General features: G+C 40.5%; 1 protein-coding gene across 3 annotated transcripts in view; it reads left to right on the forward strand.

Annotated features, from left to right (window-relative positions):
• Positions 1 to 26,275, forward strand: part of CERS3 (ceramide synthase 3) — a 178,309-nt gene that overhangs the window by 96,740 nt on the left and 55,294 nt on the right. For all 3 annotated transcript variants that reach the window (XM_060401983.1, XM_060401984.1, XM_027957005.3), the window contains one exon: positions 16,713 to 16,866. In XM_060401983.1, coding sequence (XP_060257966.1) covers positions 16,713 to 16,866 — 154 coding nt within the window. The remainder of the gene's footprint in view (positions 1 to 16,712; positions 16,867 to 26,275) is intronic.

Here is a 26,275-nt window from a genome sequence, read left to right on the forward strand (position 1 = left end):
TACTGACTGACCGCTCCTCTCTGCAGGGGCGTCTCTGTCTCTGGGGCTGTTTGTCAATGGCAGTCTCTTCCATTTCTAGAACTCTTTAAGTTTGGAAAGATGACTCTGTATTTCTCTGGAGCCTCTTATTCAGAGAGGTGGGGTTAGTTTCACCCAAGGAACAGGAGGTAGTGTAGGTTGCTAGGCAAAAAATAGCAGCCTCAGTCCCAGAGCCCAGCTCTGATGATGCTAGGCCAAGTATTGTTTTTGTTGTTCGATTGCTAAGTCGTGTCTGACTCTTTGAGACCCCATGGACTACATACAACACGGCAGGCTTCCCTATCCTTCACTGTCTCCCGGAGTTTGCTCAAATTCCTGTCCACTGAGTTGGTGGTACTGTCTGACCATCTCATCCTCTGCCACCTCCTTTTCCTTTTGCCTTCAGTCTTCCCCAGCGTCAGTGTCCTTTCCAGTGAGTCAGCTCTTTGTATCAGGTGGTCAAAGTGTAACTTCAGCTTCATCAGTCCTTCCAATTAATATTCAGGTTGATTTCCTTCAGGATTGGCTTGTTTGATCATCTTTTAGTCCAAGGGACTCTCAAGAGTCTTCTTCAGCACCACAATTCGAAAGCAGCAATTCTTCAGTGCTCAGCCTTCTTTATGGTCCAGTTCTCACATCCATAGGTAACTATTGCAAAAACCATAGCTTTGAGTATAAGGGCCTCTATTATTCTCCTTCCCAAAACCTGCAGATTCCCAAAGCTCTTACAGGGAAGGCCACACCTCTGACCTTGGCTTTCTAGGCCAGTGGGAGATGGCTGCATTCACCAATCTAGCTTCATCTTGCACACCCAACCCATGTCACCCCTCCTCCACCCCATCCCACCCCCTGCCCCCACCCGCCTTGCCACACCAGTCTTCTTTTTAGCCCTTGAATTTTCCATAATGCCTCCACCTGAGACTTTTGTACATGTCACTCCCTCTAACTCTGTCTCCCCTTCAGCTATAGAGAGAAGAGGGAAATCTCTATGAGTCAAAATCCTGGAATATTCTCCCTTATTCTTTTCTTTTTTTCTTTGCATGGACCACAGTAAAACTGTATGTTTAGGTAGATATTTACATTCTTGATAGGATGTATAAAGGAGGTATTTTTGAGTAGATTCCTCTGTTAATTTTGACCTTGACAGATTCCCATTAGGAGGCCTTGTAGGGGACCAGGTCCTGGAGTCGGCGGTGGGAGAATACATGTGAGATGAAGGCATCATGGCCACTGCCTGTGGGAAGCTTGCTGGCTAATGAGGAGTCAGCTCATCTAAGAGCTTTCACTGTAAGGCAGAGTGACTCAGCCCAGTGCTCTAAAGAAGTTCATAGCAGAGGAGCCCTGAAGGCAGTTATAAGAGGTGATCAGGAGAGATTTTTTTGTAGAGGAGTCCATGCTTTGATAGGTGTGAGGAATTTCAGATGAAAAAAGGAAGGGCATTCTAGACTGAGAGAGTACAAAGTAAGGCACGCAGTTGCTTAAAGACCCAGAAAATCATAATAGCAAATAGGCTTTATTATATTAGTTCCCTTAATCCCTGTGGATGCAGGCACCAAAATGTAAGTCCTACTAGCTCAGGAATTTCAGTCTGTTTTATTCATTCTGGCTCCCAGAAAGTGCCTGCTATCATTTTGGTGCTTAATAAATATTTATTGAATGAATAAGGTAGGTACTCATTGCTTCCATTTTACAGTTTAGAATACACACAAAGAAGTGACTCAGCTTACATAGAGACAGGATTTTAAGAAAATATTGGGGATATATTTTATAATGTTAGGGGTGAGAAAAACATTTTAAAGCATAACACAGAGAAAGCAATTTAAGGGAAACAGTTGATAATATTGGTTACAAAAGTGTTTTAAAATTTTATTTGTCAAGAAAAATTATAAACAAAGTTGTAAAACTCAGACCATGTGATATTATTTAACATGATTAAAAAGTAATGCATTATCATTAATATATAAAGAGGATTTAGAAATCAGAAGAAGTAAACATCCCCCACCCAAAATTGGACAGATACCACAAAGAAGCAGTTCACAAAAGTACACATCATAATAATAATTTTTAAAAACTCATATATAACTTCATTTCACAAGAAATAAAAAAGTAAATATATAAGCAGTATAATGTTATTTTAGGTAAAAGCTGATAGACTACAATGTTGATCAACATCCCAGGAACACTCGCATACACTGGGTGCAAGAATATAAATTGGTGCAGTCTTGATGAAAAGCATTTAGCAATAGACTCCAAAATATAAAATGAATATACACTTTGATTCAGAATTTTAGCAAGTTGGGAGGAAGTGAACAATTTAATCAAAATGTCTTCACAAGTAACATTCTCACAGTGTTCTTCATAATGTAGCAAAAATTTGGAAACAAATGTCTATCAATAAGAGATTAGCTAAATTATGTATAAATGGATTTCTGTGCATTTATTACATAGAATGGTATATAGGAGGGGTTGGCAAATTGGCTCATAGGCAAAATCCAGTTCAGTGAACTATTTTGCTCAGTTCAGTTCAGTCGCTCAGTTGTGTCCGACTCTTTGTGACCCCATGAATTGCAGCATGCCAGGCCTCCCTGTCCATCACCAGCTCCCGGAGTTCACTCAAACTCACGTCCATCGAGTCCGTGATGCAATCCAGCCATCTCATCCTCTGTCGTCCCCTTCTCCTCCTGCCCCCAATCCCTCCCAGCATCAGAGTCTTTTCCAATGAGTCAACTCTTCACATGAGGTGGCCAAAGTACTGGAGTTTCAGCTTTAGCATCATTCCTGCCAAAGAAATCCCAGGGTTGATCTCCTTCAGAATGGACTGGCTGGATCTCCTTGCAGTCCAAGGGACTCTCAAGAGTCTTCTCCAACACCACAGTTCAAAAGAATCAATTCTTCAGCACTCAGCCTTCTTCACAGTCCAACTCTCACATCCATACATGACCACAGGAAAAACCATAGCCTTGACTAGATGGACCTTAGTCGGCAAAGTAATGTCTCTGCTTTTGAATATACTGTCTAGGTTGGTCATAAATTTTCTTCCAAGGAGTAAGCGTCTTTTAATTTCATGGCTGCAGTCACCATCTGCAGTGATTTTGGAGCCCCCAAAAATAAAGTCTGACACTGTTTCTACTGTTTCCCCATCGATTTCCCGTGAAGTGATGGGACCAGATGCCATGACCTTCATTTTCTGAATGTTGAGCTTTAGGCCAACATTTTCACTCTCCTCTTTCACTTTCATCAAGAGGCTTTCTAGTTCCTCTTCACTTTCTGCCATAAGGGTGGTGTCATCTGCATATCTGTGGTGATTGATATTTCTCCCGGCAATCTTGATTCGAGCTTGTGTTTCTTCCAGTCCAGCGTTTCTCATGATGTACTCTGCATAGAAGTTAAATAAGCAGGGTGACAATATACAGCCTTGACGCACTCTTTTTCCTATTTGGAACCAGTCTGTTGTTCCATGTCCAGTTCTAACTGTTGCTTCCTGACCTGCATATAGGTTTCTCAAGAGGCAGGTCAGGTGGTTTGGTATTCCCATCTCTCTCAGAATTTTCCATAGTTTATTGTGATCCACACAGTCAAAGGTTTGGCATAGTTAATAAAGCAGAAATAGATGTTTTTCTGGAACTCTCTTGCTTTTTCCATGATCCAGCAGATGTTGGCAATTTGATCTCTGGTTCCTCTGCCTTTTCTAAAACCAGCTTGAACATCTGGAAGTTCACGGTTCACATATTGCTGAAGCCTGGCTTGGAGAATTTTGAGCATTACTTTACTAGCATGTGAGATGAGTGTGATTGTGCGTTAGTTTAAACATTCTTTTGCATTGCCTTTCTTTGGGATTGGAATGAAAACTGACCTTTTCCAGTCCTGTGGCCACTGCTTAGTTTTCCAAATTTTGCTGGCATATTGAGTGCAGCACTTTGACAGCATCATCTTTCAGGATTTGAAACAGCTCATCTGGAATTCCACCACCACCACTAGCTTTGTTTGTAGTGATGCTTTCTAAGGCCCGCTTGACTTCACATTCCAGGATGTCTGGCTCTAGATTAGTGATCACATCATCATGATTATCTGGGTCATGAAGATCTTTTTTGTATGGTTCTTCCATGTATTCTTGCCACGTCTTCTTAATATCTTCTGCTTCTGTTAGGTCCATACCATTTCTGTTCTTTATTGAGCCCATCTTTGCATGAAATGTTCCCTTGGTATCTCTAATTTTGTTGAAGAGATCTCTAGTCTTTCCCATGCTGTTGTTTTCCTCTATTTCTTTGCATTGATCGCTGAAGAAGGCTTTCTTGTCTTTTCTTGCTATTGTTTGGAACTCTGCATTCAGACGCTTATATCTTTCCTTTTCTCCTTTGCTTTTCGCCTCTCTTCTTTTCACAGCTATTTGTAAGGCCTTCCCAGACAGCCATTTTGCTTTTTTGCATTGCTTTTCCATGGGGATGGTCTTGATCCCTGTCTCCTGTACACTGTCACCAACCTCATTCCATAGTTCATCAGGCACTCCATCTATCAGATCTAGGCCCTTAAATTTATTTCACTTCCACTGTATAATCATAAGGGATTTGATTTAGGTCATACCTGAATGGTCTAGTGGTTTTCCCTACTCTCTTCAATTTGTGTCTGAATTTGGTAATAAGGAGTTCATGATCTGAGCCACAGTCAGCTCCTGGTCTTGTTTTTGTTGACTGTATAGAGCTTCTCCATCTTTGGCTGCAAAGAATAGAATCAGTCTGATTTCGATGTTGACCATCTGGTGATGTCCATGTGTAGAGTCTTCTCGTGTTATTGGAAGAGGGTGTTTGCTATGACCAGTGCATTTTCTTGGCAAAACTCTATTAGCCTTTGCCCTGCTTCATTCTGCATTCCAAGGCCTGTTAACATTTGCCTGTTACTCCAGGTGTTTCTTGACTTCCTACTTTTGCATTCCAGTCCCCTATAATGAAAAGGACATCTTTTGTGGGTGTTAGTTCTACAAAAGGTCTTTTAGGTCTTCATAAAACCATTCAACTTCACTTTCTTCAGCGTTACTGGTTAGGGCATAGACTTGGATAACTGTGATATTGAATGGTTTGCCTTGAGATGAACAGAGATCATTCTGTCGTTTTTGAGATTGCATCCAAGTACTGCATTTCAGACTCTTGTTGACCATGATGGCTACTCCATTTCTTCTGAGGGATTCCTGTCCGCAGTAGTAGATATAATGGTCATCTGAGTTAAATTCACCCATTCCAGTCCATTTTAGTTTGCTGATTCCTAGAATGTCCACGTTCATCCTTGCCATCTCTTGTTTGACCACTTCCAGTTTGCCTTGATTCATGGACCTGACATTCCAGGTTCCTATGCAATATTTCTCTTTACAGCATCAGATCATGCTTCTATCACCAGTCACATCCACAACTAGGTATTGTTTTTGCTTTGGCTCCATCCCTTCATTCTTTCTGGAGTTATTTCTCCACTGATCTCCAGTAGCATATTGGGCACCTAATGACCTGGGGAGTTCCTCTTTTGATATACTATAATTTTTCCTTTTCCTACTGTTCATGGGGTTCTCAAGGCAAGAATACTGAAGTCGCTTGCCATTCCCTTCTCCAGTGGACCACATTCTGTCAGACCTCTCCACCATGACCCGCCCGCCTTGGGTTGCCCCTGCAGGCATGGGTGGTTTCATTGAGTTAGACAAGGCTGTGGTCCTAGTGTGATTAGATTGACTAGTTTTCTGTGAGTATGGTTTCAGTGTATCTGCCCTCTGATGCCCTCTTGCAACACCTACCATCTTACTTGGGTTTCTCTTACCTTGGGTGTGGGGTATCTCTTCATGGCTGTTCCAGCAAAGCACAGCCACTGCTCCTTACCTTGGATGAGGGATATCTCCTTACCGCCACCGTTCCTGACCTTCAACATGGGATAACTCCTCTAGGCCCTCCTGTGCCTGCGCAGCTAGTAAAATTTTATTGGCACACAGCCATACCTGTTAATTGATACATTGTTTATAGCTAGTTTCACATTGCAGTGGTCACTTGATGAGTTGCAACAGAGACCAAATGGCCCAGAGGCCTGAAATATTTATTATTTATCCCTATTAAAAAATATTTGCCCATCCCTAATTTATAAATATGTTCATTGACATGGAAAGCTCTCTGTAACATGTTTGATTGCTAAGTCGTGTCCAACTCTTTTTGTGACCCCATGGACTATAGCCCATCATGCTACTCAGTCCATGGGATTCCCCAGCCAGAATACTGGAGTGGATTGCTATTTCCTTCTCCAGGGGATCTTCCCAACTTAGAGATCAAAACTCTGCCTCCTGCATTGGCAGGCAGATTCTTTACCCCTGAGCCACCAGGGAAGCCCAAAAGCAGGGTATAAAATCACAAGCACAGTGTACTCCCTGTTATATAAGATCATGTGGTAATAGGAAAGGGAGAAACACTTTTAAAATGTGTTTTTAAGAAAGATGTTTTGAATTATGTTTACCAGACATAGTATGTACTGGATTACCTGAGAGTTGTGAGATTTTAAGTGATTTTTACTTTAACCTCTTTATATTTTCTGTAATTCCTAAGTTTTTTAAAAAAAAAGTTACATAAGTAAAATGGATAGATGACTATTATATTGAGTTCAGAGTTCATATCATTGCTTTTTGAATACAATCTTGAATTAACAACTCACAAAAAAAAGGAAGTAGAACTACTAAGGGAACTGTCAAAGGTTGCAAATAATGCAAGCGGAAATTGTTTTATTTTTTAAATTAGCAAATTTTAAACCCAGTTGGTACTGGTTGGAGGGTTCAATAAAACTCTTCTGTCATAAATTGCTTGTGTCCTTATCAGTTCAGTTCAGTTGCTGCTGCTAAGTCACTTCAGTCGTGTCTGACTCTGTGCAACCCCATAGATGGCAGCCCACTAGGCTCCTCTGTCCCTGGGATTCTTCAGGCAAGAACACTGCAGTGGGTTGCCATTTCTTTCTCCAGTTCATGAAAGTGAAAAGTGAAAGTGAAGTCACTCAGTCATGTCCGACTCTTTGCAACCCCATGAACCGTAGACGCTAGGCCTCCCTGTCCATCACCAACTCCTGGAGTTTACCCAAACCCATGTCCATTGAGTTGGTGATGCCATCCAACCATCTCATCCTCTATCGTCCTCTTCTCCTCTTGCCCTCAATCTTTCCCAGCATCAGGATCTTTTCATATGAGTCAGCTCTTTGCATCAGGTGGCCAAAATACTGGAGTTTCAGCTTCAACATCAGTCCCTCCAGTGAACACCCAGACCTGATCTCCTTTAGGATGGACTGGTTGGATCTCCTTGCAGTCCAAGGGACTCTCAAGAGTCTTCTCCAACACCACAGTTCCAAATCATGCACTCATATCCATACATGACCACTGGAAAAACCATAGCCTTGACTAGATGGACCTTTGTTGGCAAAGTAATGTCTCTGCTTTTGAATATGCTGTCTAGGTTGGTCATAACTTTCCTTCAAAGGAGCAAGCATCTGTTAATTCCATGGCTGCAGTCACCATCTGCAATGATTTTCGAGCCCAGAAAAATAAAGTCTGACACTGTGTCCACTGTTTCCTTATCTGTTTGCCATGAAGTGATGAGACCAGATGCCATGATCTTAGTTTTCTGAATGTTGAGCTATAAGCCAACTTTTTCACTGTCCTCTTTCACTTTCATCAAGAGGCTTTTGAGTTCTTCACTTTCTGCCATAAGGGTGGTGTCATCTGCATATCTGAGGTGATTGATATTTCTCCCGGCAATCTTGATTCCAGCCTGTGCTTCCTCCAGGCCAGCGTTTCTCATGATGCATATAAGTTAAGTAAGCAGGTGACAACATACATCCTTGATGAACTCCTTTTCCTATTTGGAACCAGTCTGTTGTTCCATGTCCAGTTCTAACTGTTGCTTCCTGACCTGCATATAGGTTTCTCAAGAGGCAGGTCAGGTGGTCTGGTATTCCCATCTCTTTCAGAATTGTCCACAGTTTATTGTGATCCACACAGTCAAAGGCTTTGGCATAGTCAATAAAGGAGAAAGAGATGTTTTTCTGGAACTCTCTTGCTTTTTCCATGATCCAGCGGATGTTGGCAATTTGATCTCTGTTTCCACTGCCTTTTCTAAAACCAGCTTGAACATCTGGAAGTTCACGGTTCATGTATTGCTGAAGCCTGGCTTGGAGAATTTTGAGCATTACTTTGCTAGCGTGTGAAATGAGTGCAGTTGTGTGGTAGTTTGGGCATTCTTTGACATTGCTTTTCTTTGGGATTGGAATGAAAACCAGGATCCTGCCTCAAGGCTGTACCACCATTTGATTGCTCCTTCTCGGTTTTTGTATCCCCTCCCTTCCCTGATCAGCAACTGTTTGAATCTGCCTTTTGGGACTCAGGGAAGGTCAGGGATGCTGAATGAAGCCTAGATCCTACAAACAAGAAATGCAGAACACAGAACAGATCTGTACTCTACAGCCCCACAGAATCCTGCTTAGTTTTAATTCAGGGAAGTGTGAAACTATGACTGATAACTTACTGTCAAAATGGGGCATAGGACTGCCTCAGTTTGGAGAACAGAGACTGAATTGGAACTATTTCTGAGTTCCAAGTCCTTGATTTGAGTTTTGTATGATTAAAATGTCAATCTCTTGGTTTCCCATTTTGGTGTAACAGACCCAACTAGAAGTAATTGGAGGAGAGACAACTGGAATTTTAATAGACAGAATAAATCTCATTTCTTTTCAGAAGAATAAGCATGAAACCAGGTCTGGACCTGGCACTTTGTGGACACTTGTAGCCAGGTAGCCAGTTGCCTAGTTTTATAAAAAGTAAGGTTGCAGTTATTAGCTTCCTTCAGACATTGTTCTGAGACTGTCTGGTGGCCTCTAAGTCTGACACAGCTCAGAAAACTCAAGTTCTTAGCAATATAAGGACTAGTCTGAAATTACACCCATACTGTGACCTACTCGTTTCCATGGATATCTGAACCATAGCTACTCTATTTTGATTTTTAATTGTGATATTCTCCTTAATAGCCAAAGCAGATACTACAGTTAACCATGTTAGTGTTTTTCTAGGTATAAGAAGATGCAAGGATTGGGATTCATAAAATCTTTTCCTGAAAATATCTATCTGAAGGACTGTTCTTCCAGTTTTTTCCAGAGTGCTTCATTTTTTTATCTCCACCCTGAGCTCCTTTCAGGGGTGTGAAAGGTCAGCAGCTGCAGTGGCCGTTATTTGATCTTTGTAGAGGTAGATGGCAAGTGCCAGTTTTCAGCTGATAGGGCCCCTTCACGGTCATAAGCTTGCTGTGATTTGGGGGGCACATCTCCTGACCGTTTTCTCCCACGGTACTGAGAATGCTGACAGTTCCCAGGTCTGGCAAATATTTCTCTGATAGGCCGTTCAATGTGCTGTTGCTGTACTAGGCCATAAAACAGTATCCAAAACTCTCTGGACCATCTGTCTTACTAGCCTCTTGGTCCAGGAAAACATTCTCTCTTGTTGCTTCTTCCCATATCTAGAGTTACACTGTTATCATCAATCTCACATGAAACTATATATTATCAGAGGCTCAGTCACACACTTGGTAATGTAAGAAACAGCAATTTTGTAAAACAGGCGAAATACAAATAACATAGCCAGCAGTATTAGTAAAGTTATAAGTAAAAATTAAGCTAAGAGCTTCCATTAAATGCAGCCCAGTATATCCCAGGTCATCTGACTTAGTCTATTCCATACAAATCCTTATCTTCCAGGGAAATTATATATTGGCACTGTCTATAAGGTTCATAGCCCAGTTTCCTAGTGTTACTAGACTGATTATCCTTCAGTTCAGTTCAGTCACTCAGTCATGTCCGACTCTTGCGACCCCATGAATTGCAGCACGCCAGGCCTCCCTGTCCATCACCAACTCCCAGAGTTCACCCAGACTCATGTCCATCAAGTCAGTGATGCCATCCAGCTATCTCATCCTCTGTCATCCCCTTCTCTTCCTGCCTCCAGTCCCTCCCAGCATCAGAGTCTTTTCCAATAAGTCAACTCTTCGCGTGAGGTGGCCAAAGTATTGGAGTTTCAGCTTTAGCATCAGTCCTTCCAAAGAACACCCAAGACTGATCTCCTTTAGAATGGACTGGTTGGATCTCCTTGCAGTCCAAGGGACTCTCAACAGTCTTCTCCAACACCACAGTTCAAAAGCATCAATTCTTCGGTGCTCAGCTTTCTTTACAGTCCAACTTTCACATTCTTAGTAGACTTAATTGTTCCCAACATAGAGGAGACTTTAAACCTAAATCATCATAGTCTGGCGTTATCTATATTAATCCATCCAGGAATTGTGGGAGATTTTTTTCCTTTGCTGAAACTTTGCTTGTTGCTCTGATTGAGCTTGAGTAATAGAAGAGAATTCAAATTTATTACCAGGGTCAAAGCAGGCATTATTAATTGGCCAAGTGAGGGGATCCCATCCAGTAGTATCAGTAGTGACCTGAACATGACTACAATTTTCCTTTTAAAGTAAATTTTCTCAGGGCCAACCAATTTGAGCCTTAGAGTGAAGAAATTCACCAAGGTAACCCAGAACTGGACACAGGTAATTGGCCAACAATTGGATTGATTTCTAAAACTAGCATAGGATCAGGCCTATGATAGAAAAGCATTTGATTTATACACAAAGGTCCCAGAAGTCGAGAAAACATTATAAATGATCGTATGAATCAGGTGCAGCCTCTTAGGCAAACTGTCTCTGAGGTTGTCTTCTTCTCATCCTGGTGTAGTGCAGTTTCTCCTCTGGGTGTCATTTTAAGGTGAGATCAGGTCAGCTGTCCTCTCTATAGACTAGTGCAGTGTAAGGGCCTTTCGAAGTGGGAGTTAATCTAAGAGTCAATTTACCTTCAGTTTCACTGTGAACAAGCTAGTTAAGAGTACCTGATAAAAAGGTCCTTCCATCCAGGTTGGAGACAGTCCCTTAAATTATGTCCTTTTCCAGTTCTGGTTGTAGATTGCAAGGCATCTGATCGTTGTCCAAAGATAGATTACTGAGATAAGCTTCAGAAACAAACTTAGGGTGTCTCTTAATAATTCAAGTGAATTTTGCATTAATATACCGTAACAGCAAAGAACTATTCAGGAAATGGGTCTTAGTAGATACAGACCTTCATTAACAAACTGGGATTTAACATTTATTGAAACATCTTTTTTCCCTAAAATCACCCTCATTTTTACCAAATGTAACCAAATTAAGACTAGTTTGTTTGCAAAGTAGTTCTGGTGTGAATAAACCTGACCTGATGATTTATATAACCATAATTGATCATAGACTTTTTGCTTTGCTGAAACTTTTATAGAGTCTCAGCCAAAACTTTTAAAATAAAATCTTTCAGGGCTAGGAAAGTCGTGCCAAAGGCTTATCACAGATTTTGCCTAACAAATCTGGGTGAAGTCTTCACTTTTCAAGGTCTCAAAAATTCCTTGAGATTTCTGTACTTGTTAGTGACATAACCTTCCTAACTTGTCTGATAAAGTTACTGGAAACCTAAGAATTTCCAGTCTCTGAAGGGGTCTGATAGAAAAGATAATTGTTTCCATTTGTTTATAATTTTACCAAATGTCATAATTAGCTTGAGGGGAATATTTACCCTACTCCTGGGAAACACTGATTCAAACCCATAAATTTTTTCAAATAGAAACCATAAAAGTTATAAGCACGTTCACCAGTTCAGTCCTTTTGTTAACCTTTGTAAAGTCATCAGGTTTCCCATTAGAATACCAGAACATGACAGAATTTTAGGAACTCCATATAAGTTCTAGGATACCTATATTAGTAACATTTATCATATAATATAACCCGAGAGGATTTATTACTCATTTAATAATAATTCCCATGTAATTTAACCAATCAAATAAACACAATTAGCTTAATATATCTCTCTTTGGGATGTTTCAGGGGCCCTCTGAAGCATCCCAAAGTTAACTAGAGGTCAAAAGAACTTGGATAGAATTTGATTTAGGAAATTTTGTCCCCCCCAAATCAAAAGGGCTTAGAACAGTCAGTCAGATTCAGCCCCTGCTGTCGGGTGCGTCACTTAGCTTGCACGTGTCACAGTGGGTGTGCACACCAAGGCTCAAGGTCTAGTGAAAGTGGATTCTGCCATCTTGGGCCTCGTTGGTTCCAACCAGTTTTCCTGTGGCTAAGTCATTCCTAACAAAATCTACTTCCCCAACTAATTGTAATCCAGTCTTAGAAAATCCTGATCATGCGTAACTCACTCATTTCACTACTTGTTCATTCCTCACACTTTTTCTTACTGAAAACGCTTCCCTGAAAGGTTTTTTTCCACGTTGTGTTTGTTTCTTTTCTTGTTAACAAATTTGTAACAAATAGAATACAGTCTTATTTGACCTCTAATAAATCTAGGTACAACAGAAGTATTATACTTATTGATGGTTCTAAAGACATGTCTGTATCACCAAGTGTTAATTTAATATTGAATATTTCCTAGTTCACATGAACCTGAAATTCATTTAGCTTAATTTGGAATTGTTTGATTTGTAAGCACTTACATTTCTTTAAGACGTTTAAATAGAGCTCATTTACAAATTAATCTCAACAATATTATCCAGAGACAAAGACACATACTGAGACACACACATATCCAGAGAGCCACAACACAAGATTTGGCTTCATTTTCTAAACTTAGTCATTAGTCAGATATTACAATATAAAATTCACTAGTTTATAAATAACAGTTGGGATAAATAATATTTTTTAAAAGCTTCTTCCCATTTGCCCTTCAGTCTTAAGAATTAGAGGTGGTCTAGATTAGTGTTCCTAAGGGCCACCTCATGTGAAGAGTTGACTCATTGGAAAATACTCTGATGCTGGGAGGGATTGGGGGCAGGAGGAGAAGGGGACGACAGAGGTTGAGATGGCTGGATGGCATCACTGACTCGATGGACATGAGTTTGAGTGAACTCCGGGAGATGGTGATGGACACGGAGGCCTGGCATGCTGCGATTCATGGGGTCACAAAGACTCGGACACAACTGAGTGACTGAACTGAACTGAAGAGCCCTGATCTCAAGGCAAGGAAGAGAAAATCAAGCTCTAACAAAACAGCATCAGGTCTAAACAAAATGGCAGCCACACAAAGCAAAATGGCCATCACAAATCATAACACAGAACACATACACATACCCAACCATCCTAATCAAGCACTCCCTTAAATACAAGATTACATTGTCTCAGAAAACCTCCTATAGAGACACAGAACTTCAGATCCAAATTCTACCAGAGTAAATGAACGTAATCTCAAGTCTTCAAAGATTTCAAAGGGAGGAAAGGAAATCAGGCTGAAAGAAAAGGGGGAAGGAGGCGGGATGGGGGAGCAAAAGGGATGCCCTTACAGACATCTCTTGCCACCTGCAGATACCCAGGTGTTATGGGACTACTGGGCTTCCAGAGAAGGGAGGACTAGAAATGGGCCCTACCAGAGACCAGGCCAGGCCAGAACAGAACCAGAATTCAAACCAGAAACCAGAGCAGGGCCGGAATTCAAGTTCTCTGCCAAGCAAAGGTGATTGGCCTCCGATCCTCAGCTCAGTCTGAGGTCCTTTGACCAGACTCCTGTGTCTAAGACTGGGGGACTAGAAAAAAGGGTAGGATAGGAAGGGTTAAGGAGAGGAAAGAGAGAGGGAAGGTGAGAGAGGTCAGTAAAGTCTCTTGTTCCTTATCCTGTTGGGGCATCCTGGCCAGTTGTCTGCGTCAGGAGGAGACCAAGGACAAAAGGGTCCCAGCTGGAGCTACTGGGTTTGGTCCATTGGTGGGCAAGCTGGTCCCCAAGCACTCTGAGTGATCAGAAGGTCATTTGAGTTCCCCAAGTAGTCAGGATGTCAGTGGTAGTGAAGAAGAGTCCACACCAGAGTCACCATTTGTTGCAGGAATGGGGACCCCTTCCAGGGCCCAGAAATGGGCTCTTGTCTAACACTCAGAAACCAATTGTCTGAGGAGACACGTGCTAACAGAGCAAGAGGTTTTGTTGGGAAAGGGCGCCCAGGTGGAGAGCAGTCATGAAGGGGAACCCAGGAGGACTGCTCTGCCTCATGGCTCACAGTCTCAGGTTTTATGGTGATGGGATTAGTTTCTGGGTTGTCTCTGACCAATCATCCTGACTCACAGTCCTTCCTGGTGGTGCCTACATTGCTCTGCCAAGATGGATGCCAGTGACAAGGATTCTGGGAAGTGGTCAGACACGTGGTGTCTCTTCCGGTTGGTGGTGGCTTACTAGTTCCGTGTTCTTTACCAGGACCTCCTGTCATAAAACAGCTCATGCAGATGGTGACTATGGTGCCTGGCCAGGGTTGGTGGATTCAGTCAGTGTGCTTCCCCTAACACACCAAATTGTTCAAACAGTGTAAACTTTTCTTTTTTTTTAAGAACGTAAAGTGGGGGTTTATTTAAGTAAGGATACGTTCTCAGGGAGATTGAGCAGGTAGGTGAGGAGCTGCCACACTGGATTTCTTTGGTAAACTGGTTATGATGGGCATACTAATGAAGGGGCAGGATATTCACTAAGGAGTAATTTGGGGGGGCATCTTCCCCAATTTTCATGCCAGCTCTATTTTCCTGAGAGGAAGAGGGATTTTTGTCCTTATTTAGCTTAAATCAGAAGTGTCAGTGCATGATGGGTACTTCTTATCTACAAGGCTAATTTTATTTTTAATAAGATCATAATGAGCAAAAGGTTACATTTGAACACAGGAGATTGCCACCTTTCCCCACCTTTCTTTGTCTTCTATTCAGACCCTTATCACCCAATTTCCCATCAGTCTGAAAGTTTCTACTTTGCTTTGTCTGTCTATGGACCCCTGCTGTTTACAAGATGTGTGGTTTCCTACCTTTTCTCTGCTCATATCTAGCTACCTGCATGCTGTAAGATTTCCGCCTCAAGGAGTCTGGACTCTTAAAACTTTGTAAGTGGCAGAGGGGCTGATGGTTCATCTTCTATAACTGCTTCAGGCTGACTGTGGGCATTGTCCCTACCTGTGGATCTAGATCTCCTTACTATTTGTCAGAAATAAGGTTCTAGGGATTGTGTGTAAACTGTTTTGATTTAAAGCTAAAAGAAACTGAACGTAAGATTCCACGAGTGATACTTTTACTACAGTGGCAAAGTCTCTACAGAATAATAATAAGTGCTGCTGAAGATGAGCAGCAGCTGGCATTCTCATTCTTTGCTGATTAGGATGCAAAATAGTTACTCTGGAAAACAAGTTTTCAGTTTCTTGTAAAGTTAAGTGTATACTTGGCACTGTGATACCCAACAGTCCCACCTGTATGTATTTACCCTTAAAAAAATGAAAACTCATGTGTACACAAAAACATATATATTACATAAATATTTATAGCAGTCTGTCCACAATTGTCAAAAACTGGAAACAATGCAAATGGTCACTAATGGGTATACCCACACAATAGAATACCACTCACTAGTTTAAAAAATCACGCTATTGATACCCACACCGCTTACATGAATCTCAGAGGCTCTGTGCTGAGTGAAAGAAGGCAATCTCAAAAGCTGACACACTGTATGATTCCATTTATATGGCCTTCTTGACAAGACAAAGGGGTGGGGAATAGATAAGTGGTTGCCAAGAGTTAGGTCTGGGGATATGACTATAAAGGGACAGCACCAGGGTTTGGGGGTTGATGGAACCACTCTGTCTCTATATTGTGGTGGTGGTTACACAAATCTATGCTTTTATTGTAATTTGTAGAACTGCACACCCCCAAATAGTCAATTTTACTATCAGTTCAGTTCAGTTGAGTCGCTCAGTCGTGTCCGACTCTTTGCAACCCCATGAACTGCAGCACAACAGGCCTCCCTGTCCATCACCATCTCCCGGAGTTTACTCAAATTCAGGTCATCAAGTCGGTGATGCCATCCAGCCATCTCATCCTCTGTCGTCCCCTTCTCCTCCTGCCCCCAATCCTAAATTTAAATATATGTAAGAAAAGTTAGAGAAGAATGCACAAAATTACAGTTTTATTTTTTTTAATTGTAATTTTATGGGCAGTGTTCTTATTTTTCAATTTTGTATGAAAAAAAAACTATATTTACAAACATGTATAAACAGCAGTGTTTGCAGTTTGGGAAGAAAACAGATAGCCTTCATACTGCAATTGTATCTGAAAGCACTGTGCATCCTGGTCATTGAGGGCAGTTCATATTATGTCCAGGAGTCTGTTTATGAAATTAATGAAGTATTCCATTCACTTTAGAAAGTGGAAGTAAAAGTAATAATAGAATTTTTGCTTCTTTAAAAGTCTGTTTTATCCAGAAAACTTACTCATGTAAAATTTCCCATTCACTTTTGATGCCAAATAGATGAGACTGTGTCCAAAAGGCAATAATAACCCCACACACACATGCATTATCTCATGTTCTCCAGTCCCGGGAAGGTAAGTGGGATAAGGATGTACAGTTCTCTTTGCAGAGAGGAAACTGAGGTCGAGGAACATTTGTGACTTTCCAAAAATGATGTAAAAGGTGATATTACCATATTGTTTTCTTTTGAGTCTTTCCTGAACATTATTAGAAATGAAATAAATGTTGTATGCCTTGAGAGAAAAAGTGCTTGTTTCCTCACTGAAAATTCAGAAGTGCTTTGACTATAACGAAACATTCTCATTTGTTTGGTTTTTCAGGATTTTATATTGCACGCTGATTCTGCCTCTGCACTACCTTCAACCTTTCTTTTCATACATCTTCCTCAACCTGCAGCTCATGGTCCTGCAAGTTCTTAATCTTTACTGGAGTTACTTAATCCTGAAGATGCTCAAAAGAAGTATATTCACGAAGGTAAGGGCCGTTCAGGTTTTATTGCTCTTAGCAAGTAGATTTCATTGCCAGAACAAAGGTGAGGCCCAGATGATGGAACATTCTACTTAATTTATAGTTAACCAGAATTTTTTTTTTCTTGATTTGATCATCTTGATGAGAATTTCTTCAAAATATTTTTTTTAAATATTATAAAGAGATTGAGAATTTGCCTTTTCAAGTTCTTTATGTCTGACAGGCCCCTAATAAGTAATTTTGAACATATAAATGAAAGAACAATTTTGGGAAAGAAGTCACAGTATTTTGGATGGCCAGTTACAAAATAATTTATGAATCTGTTTATGGTCATTAAGTAGATTTCCAAGGTGTTCTTAAGAAATTGCTTTTATTAGAGGACAAGGATTTTCTGGAAAATTTTTATTCAAGAATTGATTGCTGCTTCTTAAAGAAAGTCCTAACAAGTCTAAATTTGCTCCAGTTTGGGGCAGGCTTTATGGTGAGAGTTAAGTGCTGTTTCAGATCCTTAGTTCACCTTTGCTGATCGTCCAGTTTGTTGTTTTTTGTTTTTTTTTTTTTAAGTACTAGTTATTTTATTATGGCATAAAGGTCTATTTGTATACATTAACTCAGTTTTACAGTAAAAACACTTTATGTACAACTGTAAAGAAACTGTTGCACAGATAGTTCCAACATAAAAACTGGTTGCTTTTTAAAAGGTCATTGAGTTGTCTGATACATAAGTTGGAAAATACTTTCTCTGTAGAAAATGGTAAAAATGGTATTTCCCAGGCTAGCCCAACGAGCCCATTTAAACTGTACAGTAGTTGAATTATATATTTATAAATATGGTTTGAATTCTGGGATCCAGGAGAAAGTTTAGCTTCATTTATTGAGTCATGTTGTCCTAAGCTGTGTAAAATGAAATTCCCATTCATCTTCTCCCTTACACTCCTGAGTATTTCCTCCTAAAGGACAAGTACACTGTCCTACTTGATAAACCAACCCATTCCTATCCAAACTTAAATGTCTGGGTTGTTATTTAAGTATGTCCAGTATCTCAGCAAAAGCAGAGTTTAATAAACCGTGATCCACAAGGCAGGAGTAGTTGGTCATCAACTACCTAACTTCCTCTGGTTTGAATGGGAAACCATGAGGAGGTCAAGCGATAAGACTGACAAGTGGATCAAAGAAGAAAAGCCAAGAGAATGTGAGAGCAGAGACATCCAGTCAGGATTCAAAAACAGAGCTAAAATCTTAATAGAAAAAGAATGCTGTCTCAAGAACCAAGGAGTTTGAGTTGGTAATCTGAGAGCCCCTTACTGAAAATGTGACTGAGTAAGCAGCAGTTGGCTATAAAGACCCAGTCAGAGAAACCAGTGTCTAACAAGATTTCAATTGTTCAAAATAATTAAATGAAAGTAAGATAGGCCATGTGTTTGAATTCCTCATGTCATAGTTTATTTGCTGAAATTCCCAGTACAGAAATTAAAGCAAGAAGACAATGCTACTCTTAAACTCCTATACCATGTACAAAGTTTCTCAGAGAAATAACACTTGAGACCTCAGAGCAATACTGGCCAGGGGCTATTTTAGGTTCTTTGGTTCCCTCAAAGCAACTTAAAAATAACCATAGTTTGTTCTTAAAAAGAACTCTAGGTAGCTGCAACCTTTCAATGAGGTAGCAGTCTAATAGGAAGAGATCCTATACTGTGGCTATATCAGCTAGGCTTTAAGAAATGAAACTGGATCGTTGTACCTAAAATCCCCAGCTTGCCTGTTACTAGAAAGGCTAACATCATTTAAAAAGAAGCTTTATCATGCACCTTCACTTGTTCTTCTGTTTGCTCTCAATATACATGTTTCCTTCTTGCTGTAGAAAATATTTTCAATGGTTTTTTTGACTCTTCAGCAATGCAAGTCTCTGCCCCCTATTCCCCTAGTTCCTTCTTGGTAAATAATGTTAATTTTCCAATAGGAGGTGGAGTACATTATCATCAAGCACCATTTATCTAGCCTCCTTACTTAGGAAGAAAGTTATAGGGCCATGTTATACACCTGGAATTCCTTAAAGATACTTGCTTTCTAGTAAAATACTTGTATTTACACATATACATTATTTTTAAAACTGTGAAGAATTCACTGAGGCATGAAATCACCTTTTATTGAGAAGCTAAAAATGTATCAAAATGCACATAACAATGGCTAATCTAAATACTATCTCCTATCAAATGTACCACCATCCTCCAAATCTAGAGCATATGCAGGCATAAACTGTATTAATCACAGTTAAGTGTGAAACCGTGCTTCCAAACATTGCTATTAATTCTCAAAAGATATATGCTAGAACCACAGAAGTAATTGGTGGGCAAGTGGCTGAGGAATACCAGTTAGAAAACAAAGCTTTGAGTGCTCAAAGTGCTTCTCTAGAAACTGTTGTATTCCCCATGGTATTTAGGAAGGGCACTATTAAGAATGAGTGTGAGTGATAGTTGCTCAGTCATGCCTGACTCTGCAACCCCATGGACTGTATAGCCTGCCAGGCTCCTCTGTTCATGGAATTCTCCAGGCAAGATTACTGGAGTGGGTTGCCATTTCCTTCTCCAGGTGATCGTCCAGTTTGTACATAATGTTCTCCCACTGAGCTTTCTTCTCCTCTCTGAAATTTTGGCCATTATTTGCCAATACTCTTTTTCTGAAAATATCTTCTTCCCTAAGAAATGAATAATACATTTTAGACAATGGAAGGGAATTTTTTTGTTTGTTTCATTTAGAATTCTAGTTTTTAATTTCAGAACAGGGGAAGAGATGGCTTAAAGAAATGAATACGACACAGTTGTTCCTTTCGGGGAAACAGCCCAGAATCTAGTTGGAGAATATTCATCTACTAGCAACTATATTTGTTGTATAGAATGTCCTGTGCCGAAGAGAGGTCCCAGAAACTTGCTGTGAAAAACAAAACAGGAATTGACTCAAGGTGACCAGGGAAAGTTTGGTTATATAGATGGAATTTGACTGGAATTTTTAAGGCAAGTTAAAAAAAAATCAAGTCATAACTCCTTCCTTGCCTAGGAGTCATACATATAAGGGAATTTTAATTAAGAATCTTTCAAGGTGAAAGTTACAGCTGGCCCACTTTTGGGTGTTACCTAATCCCTGTATAACATAGCATTGTATCATGATCAGAATGAGTGACATATGTAATAGATATGTTTGTAGTTTATCTGATAAGCTCATCTTTTAAATCGAATCTCTGATTAATTTATTTTCCTACTTTAGCATTTGTGTCTCAAAGATCATTGAAAAGTTGACAAATGAAGTTGAGGTTGCCATAAATGACCTCTAGGTCTTCTAAATCTAGACAAAGGTATTGGAAATTAGTCTACATCTGGATTAATCCCAAATCAAATCCTGAATATTTTTTAAACTAAATTGATGATTTGAACTTGTTTTCCTAAGAAAAAATTCTTTTCTTTAGCTGGCTGCTGCTGCTAAGTCGCTTCAGTCATGTCCGACTCTGCGATCCCATAGACGGCAACCCACCAGGCTCCCCCGTTCCTGGGATTTTCCAGGCAAGAATACTGGAGTGGGTTGCCATTTCCTTCTCCAAGGCATAAAAGTGAATGAAAGTGAAGTCACTCAGTTTTGTTCAACTCCTAGCGACCCCATGGACTGCAGCCTACTAGGCTCCTCCGTTCATGGGATTTTCTAGGCAAGAGTACTGGAGTGGGTTGCCATTGAGTGGCTTAGAAAATAAACCTTTCATTGAATGATTCTAGTTTATTAAAGTTCTCAATAGTTTTTCTATGATCTCTGCAAAAATTACTTTCTCTCTCTAAGTGACAGGTACAGATGAAATAACTGAATTTGAGCAGTTAAGACAATCTGTATATCCAGGGGTTGGAAGGAAGGCAGGTCACTGAACTGAGCCTGCCCTGCCTTCGGGTCCAGCCTTCCTAGAGCTCCTGTCCCAGTCAGAAGAAGTTCCCTTTTTAACTGGTCATTGTTGTTGTTCAGGCCCTAAGTCATGTCAGACTCTTTGCAACATTATGGACTGTAGCCTGCCAGGCTCCTCTGTCCATGGGATTCTCCAGGCAAGAATAGTGGAGTGGTTTGCCATTCCCACCTCTAGGGGATCTTCCTGACCCAGGGATCAAACCCACATCTCGTAGTGAGTGACAATAATTACAGGCTTGGAAGAGATCCAGGCAGAACAAAACTTGGAAACCTAGAAAATACTCTTGTTTGGTTTCATCATGATTTTCATATTTCTGATCTCTAATGGGTAATACCAAGCCTGATTAAAAACCCTGTGGATTGGGGAGCTGTGGACAGGAATTCCTGATTTCTCATGCTGTACTTTGGAAAAGCTGTTTCCAATTGCAGTTTGACAGCAGCAGTGGAGGCCCCTGCGGCCCTAATCCTTGCAGCCCTTATGACTTCAGCTGGCTTGCATGTGCACTCTGTTTTCCACAGCAGTGGCAAATCTGGCTGTGAAATCAGCTTCTTCCTCCAAAGCCATAAAGCCGCCTTTTAAAGAATGCTGCTTGAAGGCGTAGTTGCATTGCAAAGGGGAGGAGAGGGATAGAGGCAGGAGCTGAAATTTTTAGAGGACAACTAACGAGTCAGTTTTCAATTCTGTTTAATAAATATTTAGCATTTAACACACAACACAATTGTTACTAAGGTGACTAATTCTTGATATTTATAAAATGGAATTGCAGAGGTCTGTAGGACTCCAAAATAGGAGGATTTTAAAAAATCCTATAACAGAGATTGAGAGTTTGTCTTTTCAAGTTCTTTATGTCTGACAGGCCCCTAATAAGTGATTTTGAACATGCAAATGAATAAATAATTTTGGGAAAAAAGTCACGGTATTTTGGATGGCAAGTTACAAAATAATTTATGAATCTGTTTATGGTCTCTAAGAATTTGCATGGTAGACTGAAAAGATAAAAGTGATTATTCTTTTAAAAAATTGTGATTTTTTTAAGAATAAGAAAAACTTATTTTCCCTAAGCAATGGGATTGCTGCATGCTTATGATAAATTTGCTACTTTAACAATATTGTTGTAATTTTAGGACACTAACATATACATACAATGGTTAGCAGGCAGCTTGCTTTTGAGAACAAGAATTGGCATTGAAACTTAACTGGTTCCTATAAAATGGAGGATTTTGTGATGAACTACCAGCCCACACATCACATTGGGAATTATGATGGGCTGACATATTAAGCTTACTCTCTTTGCAAACATGAGAAGTGCTTTCAGAGGAAATTAGAAGAAGCATAGCATGCTTTTGTTTGATATTACTTAGAACTTGATCATTCTTAAGTTTTTATTTTCTTTCTTCTAAATATCATACTGAGTGCTGGCCAACTCAAGCATGTTTCTGTGACATCTTAGACTGGTACATCGCCAGAACATGGAGGTGGGACTGTAGCCTGCAGCTGTTACAGCCAGGCTGGAGAAGCCAGTGCCTTGGCAACTGGCCCTAGCCATCTGCTCTTGACAAGCAGTGTCTCTTAAGTTCACAGAATGACACTTCAACACATGCAGAACTATTTTAGTTAGAGAAAGGAACACTCTAATAAGGGAAACTGAGAAAACTGAGGCTCAACCAAATTCACACAGTAATTGCGTGGTAAGGTCAAGCCTAGAAGACCCTGAGTCAAAAATTTATAATTGTTGTTGTTCAGTTGCTAAGTCATGAACGATTCTTTGTAACCCCAAGGACTGCAGCATGCCAGGCTTCCTTGTCCTTCACCATTTTCCAGAGCTTGCTCAAATTCATGTCCGTTAGGTTGATGATGCCATCCAACCATCTCATCCTCTGTCGTCCCCTTCTCCTACTGCCTTCAATCTTTCCCAGCATCAGGGGCTTTTCCAGTGAGTCAGTTCTTCACATCAGGTGGCCAAAGTATTGGAGCTTCAGCTTTAGCATCAGTCCTTCCAATGAATATTCAGGACTGATTTCCTTTAGGGTTGACTGGTTTGATCTCCTTGCAGTCCAAGGGACTCTCAAGAGTCTTCTCCAACACCACAGTTCAAAAGCATCAATTCTTCGGCGCTCAGCTTTCTTTATGGTCCAACTTTCACATCACTTCATGACCACTGGAAACATCATACTTTTGACTACACGGACTTTTGTTGGCAAAGGGACATCTCTGCTTTTTAATATGCTGTTGGTCATAGCTTTTCTTCCAAGGAGCAAGTGTCTTTTAATTTCATGGCTTCAGTCACCATCTGCAGTGATTTTGAAGCCCAAGAAAATAAAGTCTGTCACTGTTTGCATTTTTTCCCCCATCTATTTGCCATGAAGTGATGGGACTGGATGCTATGATCTTTTTGAATGTTGAGATATTTTAAAAAATTTGTTTAGTTTTTATTGAAAGATAATTGCTTTACAGAATTTTGCTGCTTTCTGTCAGACATCAATATGAACCAGCCATAAGTATACATATGTCCCCTCTCTCCTGAACCTCTGGAGCAGGACCAGATTAGAGTCTGAGCTGCTTCCACAGCAGGTCCAGAGACCAGTGCAGTGTTGCAGGGCATATTAGGGAGGTGAGGTGGACTGACTCCCACCGTGGGAAAGGATGCTGAAAGCAGAGACTCAAGAAAAACATTATTATTTTTATATTTTGAATGTTGAGTTTTAAGCCAGCTTTTTCACTCTGCTTTCACCTTCATTAAGAGGCCATTTAGTTCCTATTCACTCTCTGCCAAAAGGGTGGTGTCATCTGCATATCTAAGATTATTGATATTTCTCCCAGCAGTCTTGACTCCAGCTTGTGCTTCATCTAGCTCGGCATTTCGCATGATGTACTTTGTGTATAAGTTAAATAAGCAAGGTGACAATATACAGCCTTGAGGCACTCCTTTCCCAGTTTTGAACCAGTACATTGTTTCATGTGCAGTTCTAACTCTTGCTTCTTGACCTGCATACATATTTGTCAGGAGGCAGGTCAGGTGGTCTGGTATTCCCATCTCTTTAAGAATCTTCCAGTTTGTTATGACCCACACCGTCAAAGGCTTTAGCATAGTAAATGAAGCAGATGTTTTTCTGGAATTCCCTTACTTTTTCTATGATCCGAAGGATGTTGACAGTTTGATCTCTGGTTCCTCTGCCTTTTCTAAACTCAACTTTTACATCTGGAATTTCTCGGTTCATGTACTGTTGAAACCTAGCTTGAAAAATTTTTGAGCATTACCTTGCTAACATGTGAAATGAGCACAGTTGCAGTAGTTTGAACATTCTTTGGCATTGCTCTTATTTGGATTGGAATGAAAACTGATCTTTTCCAGTTCTGTGGCCACTGCTGAATTTTCCAAATTTGCTGACATATTGAGTGCTTCATTTTAACAGCATCGTCTTTTAGGATTTAAAATAGCTCAGCTGAAATTCCATTACCTCACTAGCTGTGTTGGTAGTGATGCTTCCTAAGGCCCATTTGACTTCACATTCGAGGATGCTGGCTCTAGATGAATGACCACACCATCATGGTTATCTGGGTCATTAAGACTTGCCACCTGGGAAGCCCTATAATACTTAACCTTTCCTAATTTTTCAGGGAAGATTAATAACCAGAAAATTAATCTAAAACAGTTGTATGGAGTAAAAAATAGTACAGAAACAAACTGAGTAATCAAAATAGTAGATTAAAACATAGATCCTTCAATTTATTTTTGAACTTTTAAAAAGCATAAAACAGTTTTCTGATTATTTTTTAAATGATTTTTAATCTTTATTTTTTTACCTCCTAGTAAAGCATCAATTCTTTGGTGCTCAGCTTTCTTCACAGTCCAACTCTCACAACCATACATGACCACTGGAAAAACCATAGCCTTGACTAGACAGACCTTTGTTGGCAAAGTAATGTCTCTGCTTTTGAATATGCTATCTAGGTTGGTCATAACTTTCCTTCCAAGGTGTAAGCGTCTTTTAATTTCATGACTGCAGTCACCATCTGCAGTGATTTTGGAGCCCCCCAAAATAAAGTCTGACACTGTTTCCACCGTTTCCCCATCTATTTCCCATGAAGTGATGGGACCGGATGCCATGATCTTAGTTTTCTGAATGTTGAGCTTTAAGCCAACTTTTTCACTCTCCTCTTTTACTTTCGCTGAAGAATTAATGCTTTTGAACTATGGTGCTGGAGAAGACTTGTGAGTCCCTTAGACTGCAAGGAGATCCAACCAGTCCATCCTAAAGGAAACCAGTCCTGGGTGTTCATTGGAAGGACTGATGCTGAGGCTGAAACTCCAATACTTTGGCCACCTCATGTGAAGAGCTGACTCATTGGAAAAGACCCTGATGTTGGGAGGGATTGGGGGCAGGAGGAAAAGGGGACGACAGAGGATGAGATGGCTGGATGGCATCACCGACTCGATGCATGTGAGTTTGGGTGGACTCCGGGAGTTGGTGATGGACAGGGAGACCTGGCGTGCTGCGATTCATGGGGTTGCAGAGAGTCGGACACAACTGAGCAACTGAACTGAACTGAACTGAAAGCATTTAGGGTAATAGCTAAGACTAATGGCTCTATGTAGATTCATATCTTGAGCATTATTATTTCTCTTCATTGCCTCAGTTTCCTCACCCATAAAATGAGGCTGATAATATTAGTGCCTGCCTTGTAGGAGCAAGCCCTTAGTAGAGTGTCTGGCACCCAGTGCCCACATGATAAATGTTAGCTGCCATCATCACTCTCACTGTTATAAAGCAGCACTATTCCTTGTGCTGAATCCCAGAGACCCTGTGAGTTTCAAGTGACCTGGCAGTTTACTTGCAGTCAAGCTCTGTCTTCCATTTGCTTTCTGCCGGTGGCTCCAGTGACAGTTTCCAAAGCTGTCTTCTGCCAGTTGACTTTCACAACTCACATTCTAGATGGTACTTTGGACACATTCACTCAGATATCAGCATTTTAGGGAAGAAACATAAAATCTGTAACTTCCAAGAAAACTTCAGTTCTCTTTTGTTAGTCAGTGATAGTGGATGTAAAAACAGCTGAACAAGACATCATAAAAATATCACAAAGACTGACCATTGAAGTGCAGTGTTATAAAAATGCTATCGGTTTGTATTTCCATATGTCTGGGTATTATGTAGATTAATTAGTTTAACAATCTATTCAAGAAACAACAGTGGAATCTAGAAAATTTAATAACAAAAATAATTTTTCAAAGTTACTGGACTCAAAGAATTTCAAATTTGAATGTTTTTCTATACTTGATGTTCAGTCCAACCACAAATTGAGAATCACGTAGAATTTCGGAGCTAGCAGAGACCACTAAGTGTCTGGTAGGAAGCCAGGGGCCCCTCACGGTGCTACTACTGCTGCCTACCCCTGACGTCCACGTGGATGGTGGTTTCTGTTGTCTGGAGGAGGGGAGAGCTGAGTGAGGAACGCATGTACCTCACCCAGGGT

This window comes from Ovis aries, chromosome 18 (genome assembly GCF_016772045.2).
Source record: "Ovis aries strain OAR_USU_Benz2616 breed Rambouillet chromosome 18, ARS-UI_Ramb_v3.0, whole genome shotgun sequence".
Taxonomy (NCBI): Eukaryota; Metazoa; Chordata; class Mammalia; order Artiodactyla; family Bovidae; genus Ovis; species Ovis aries.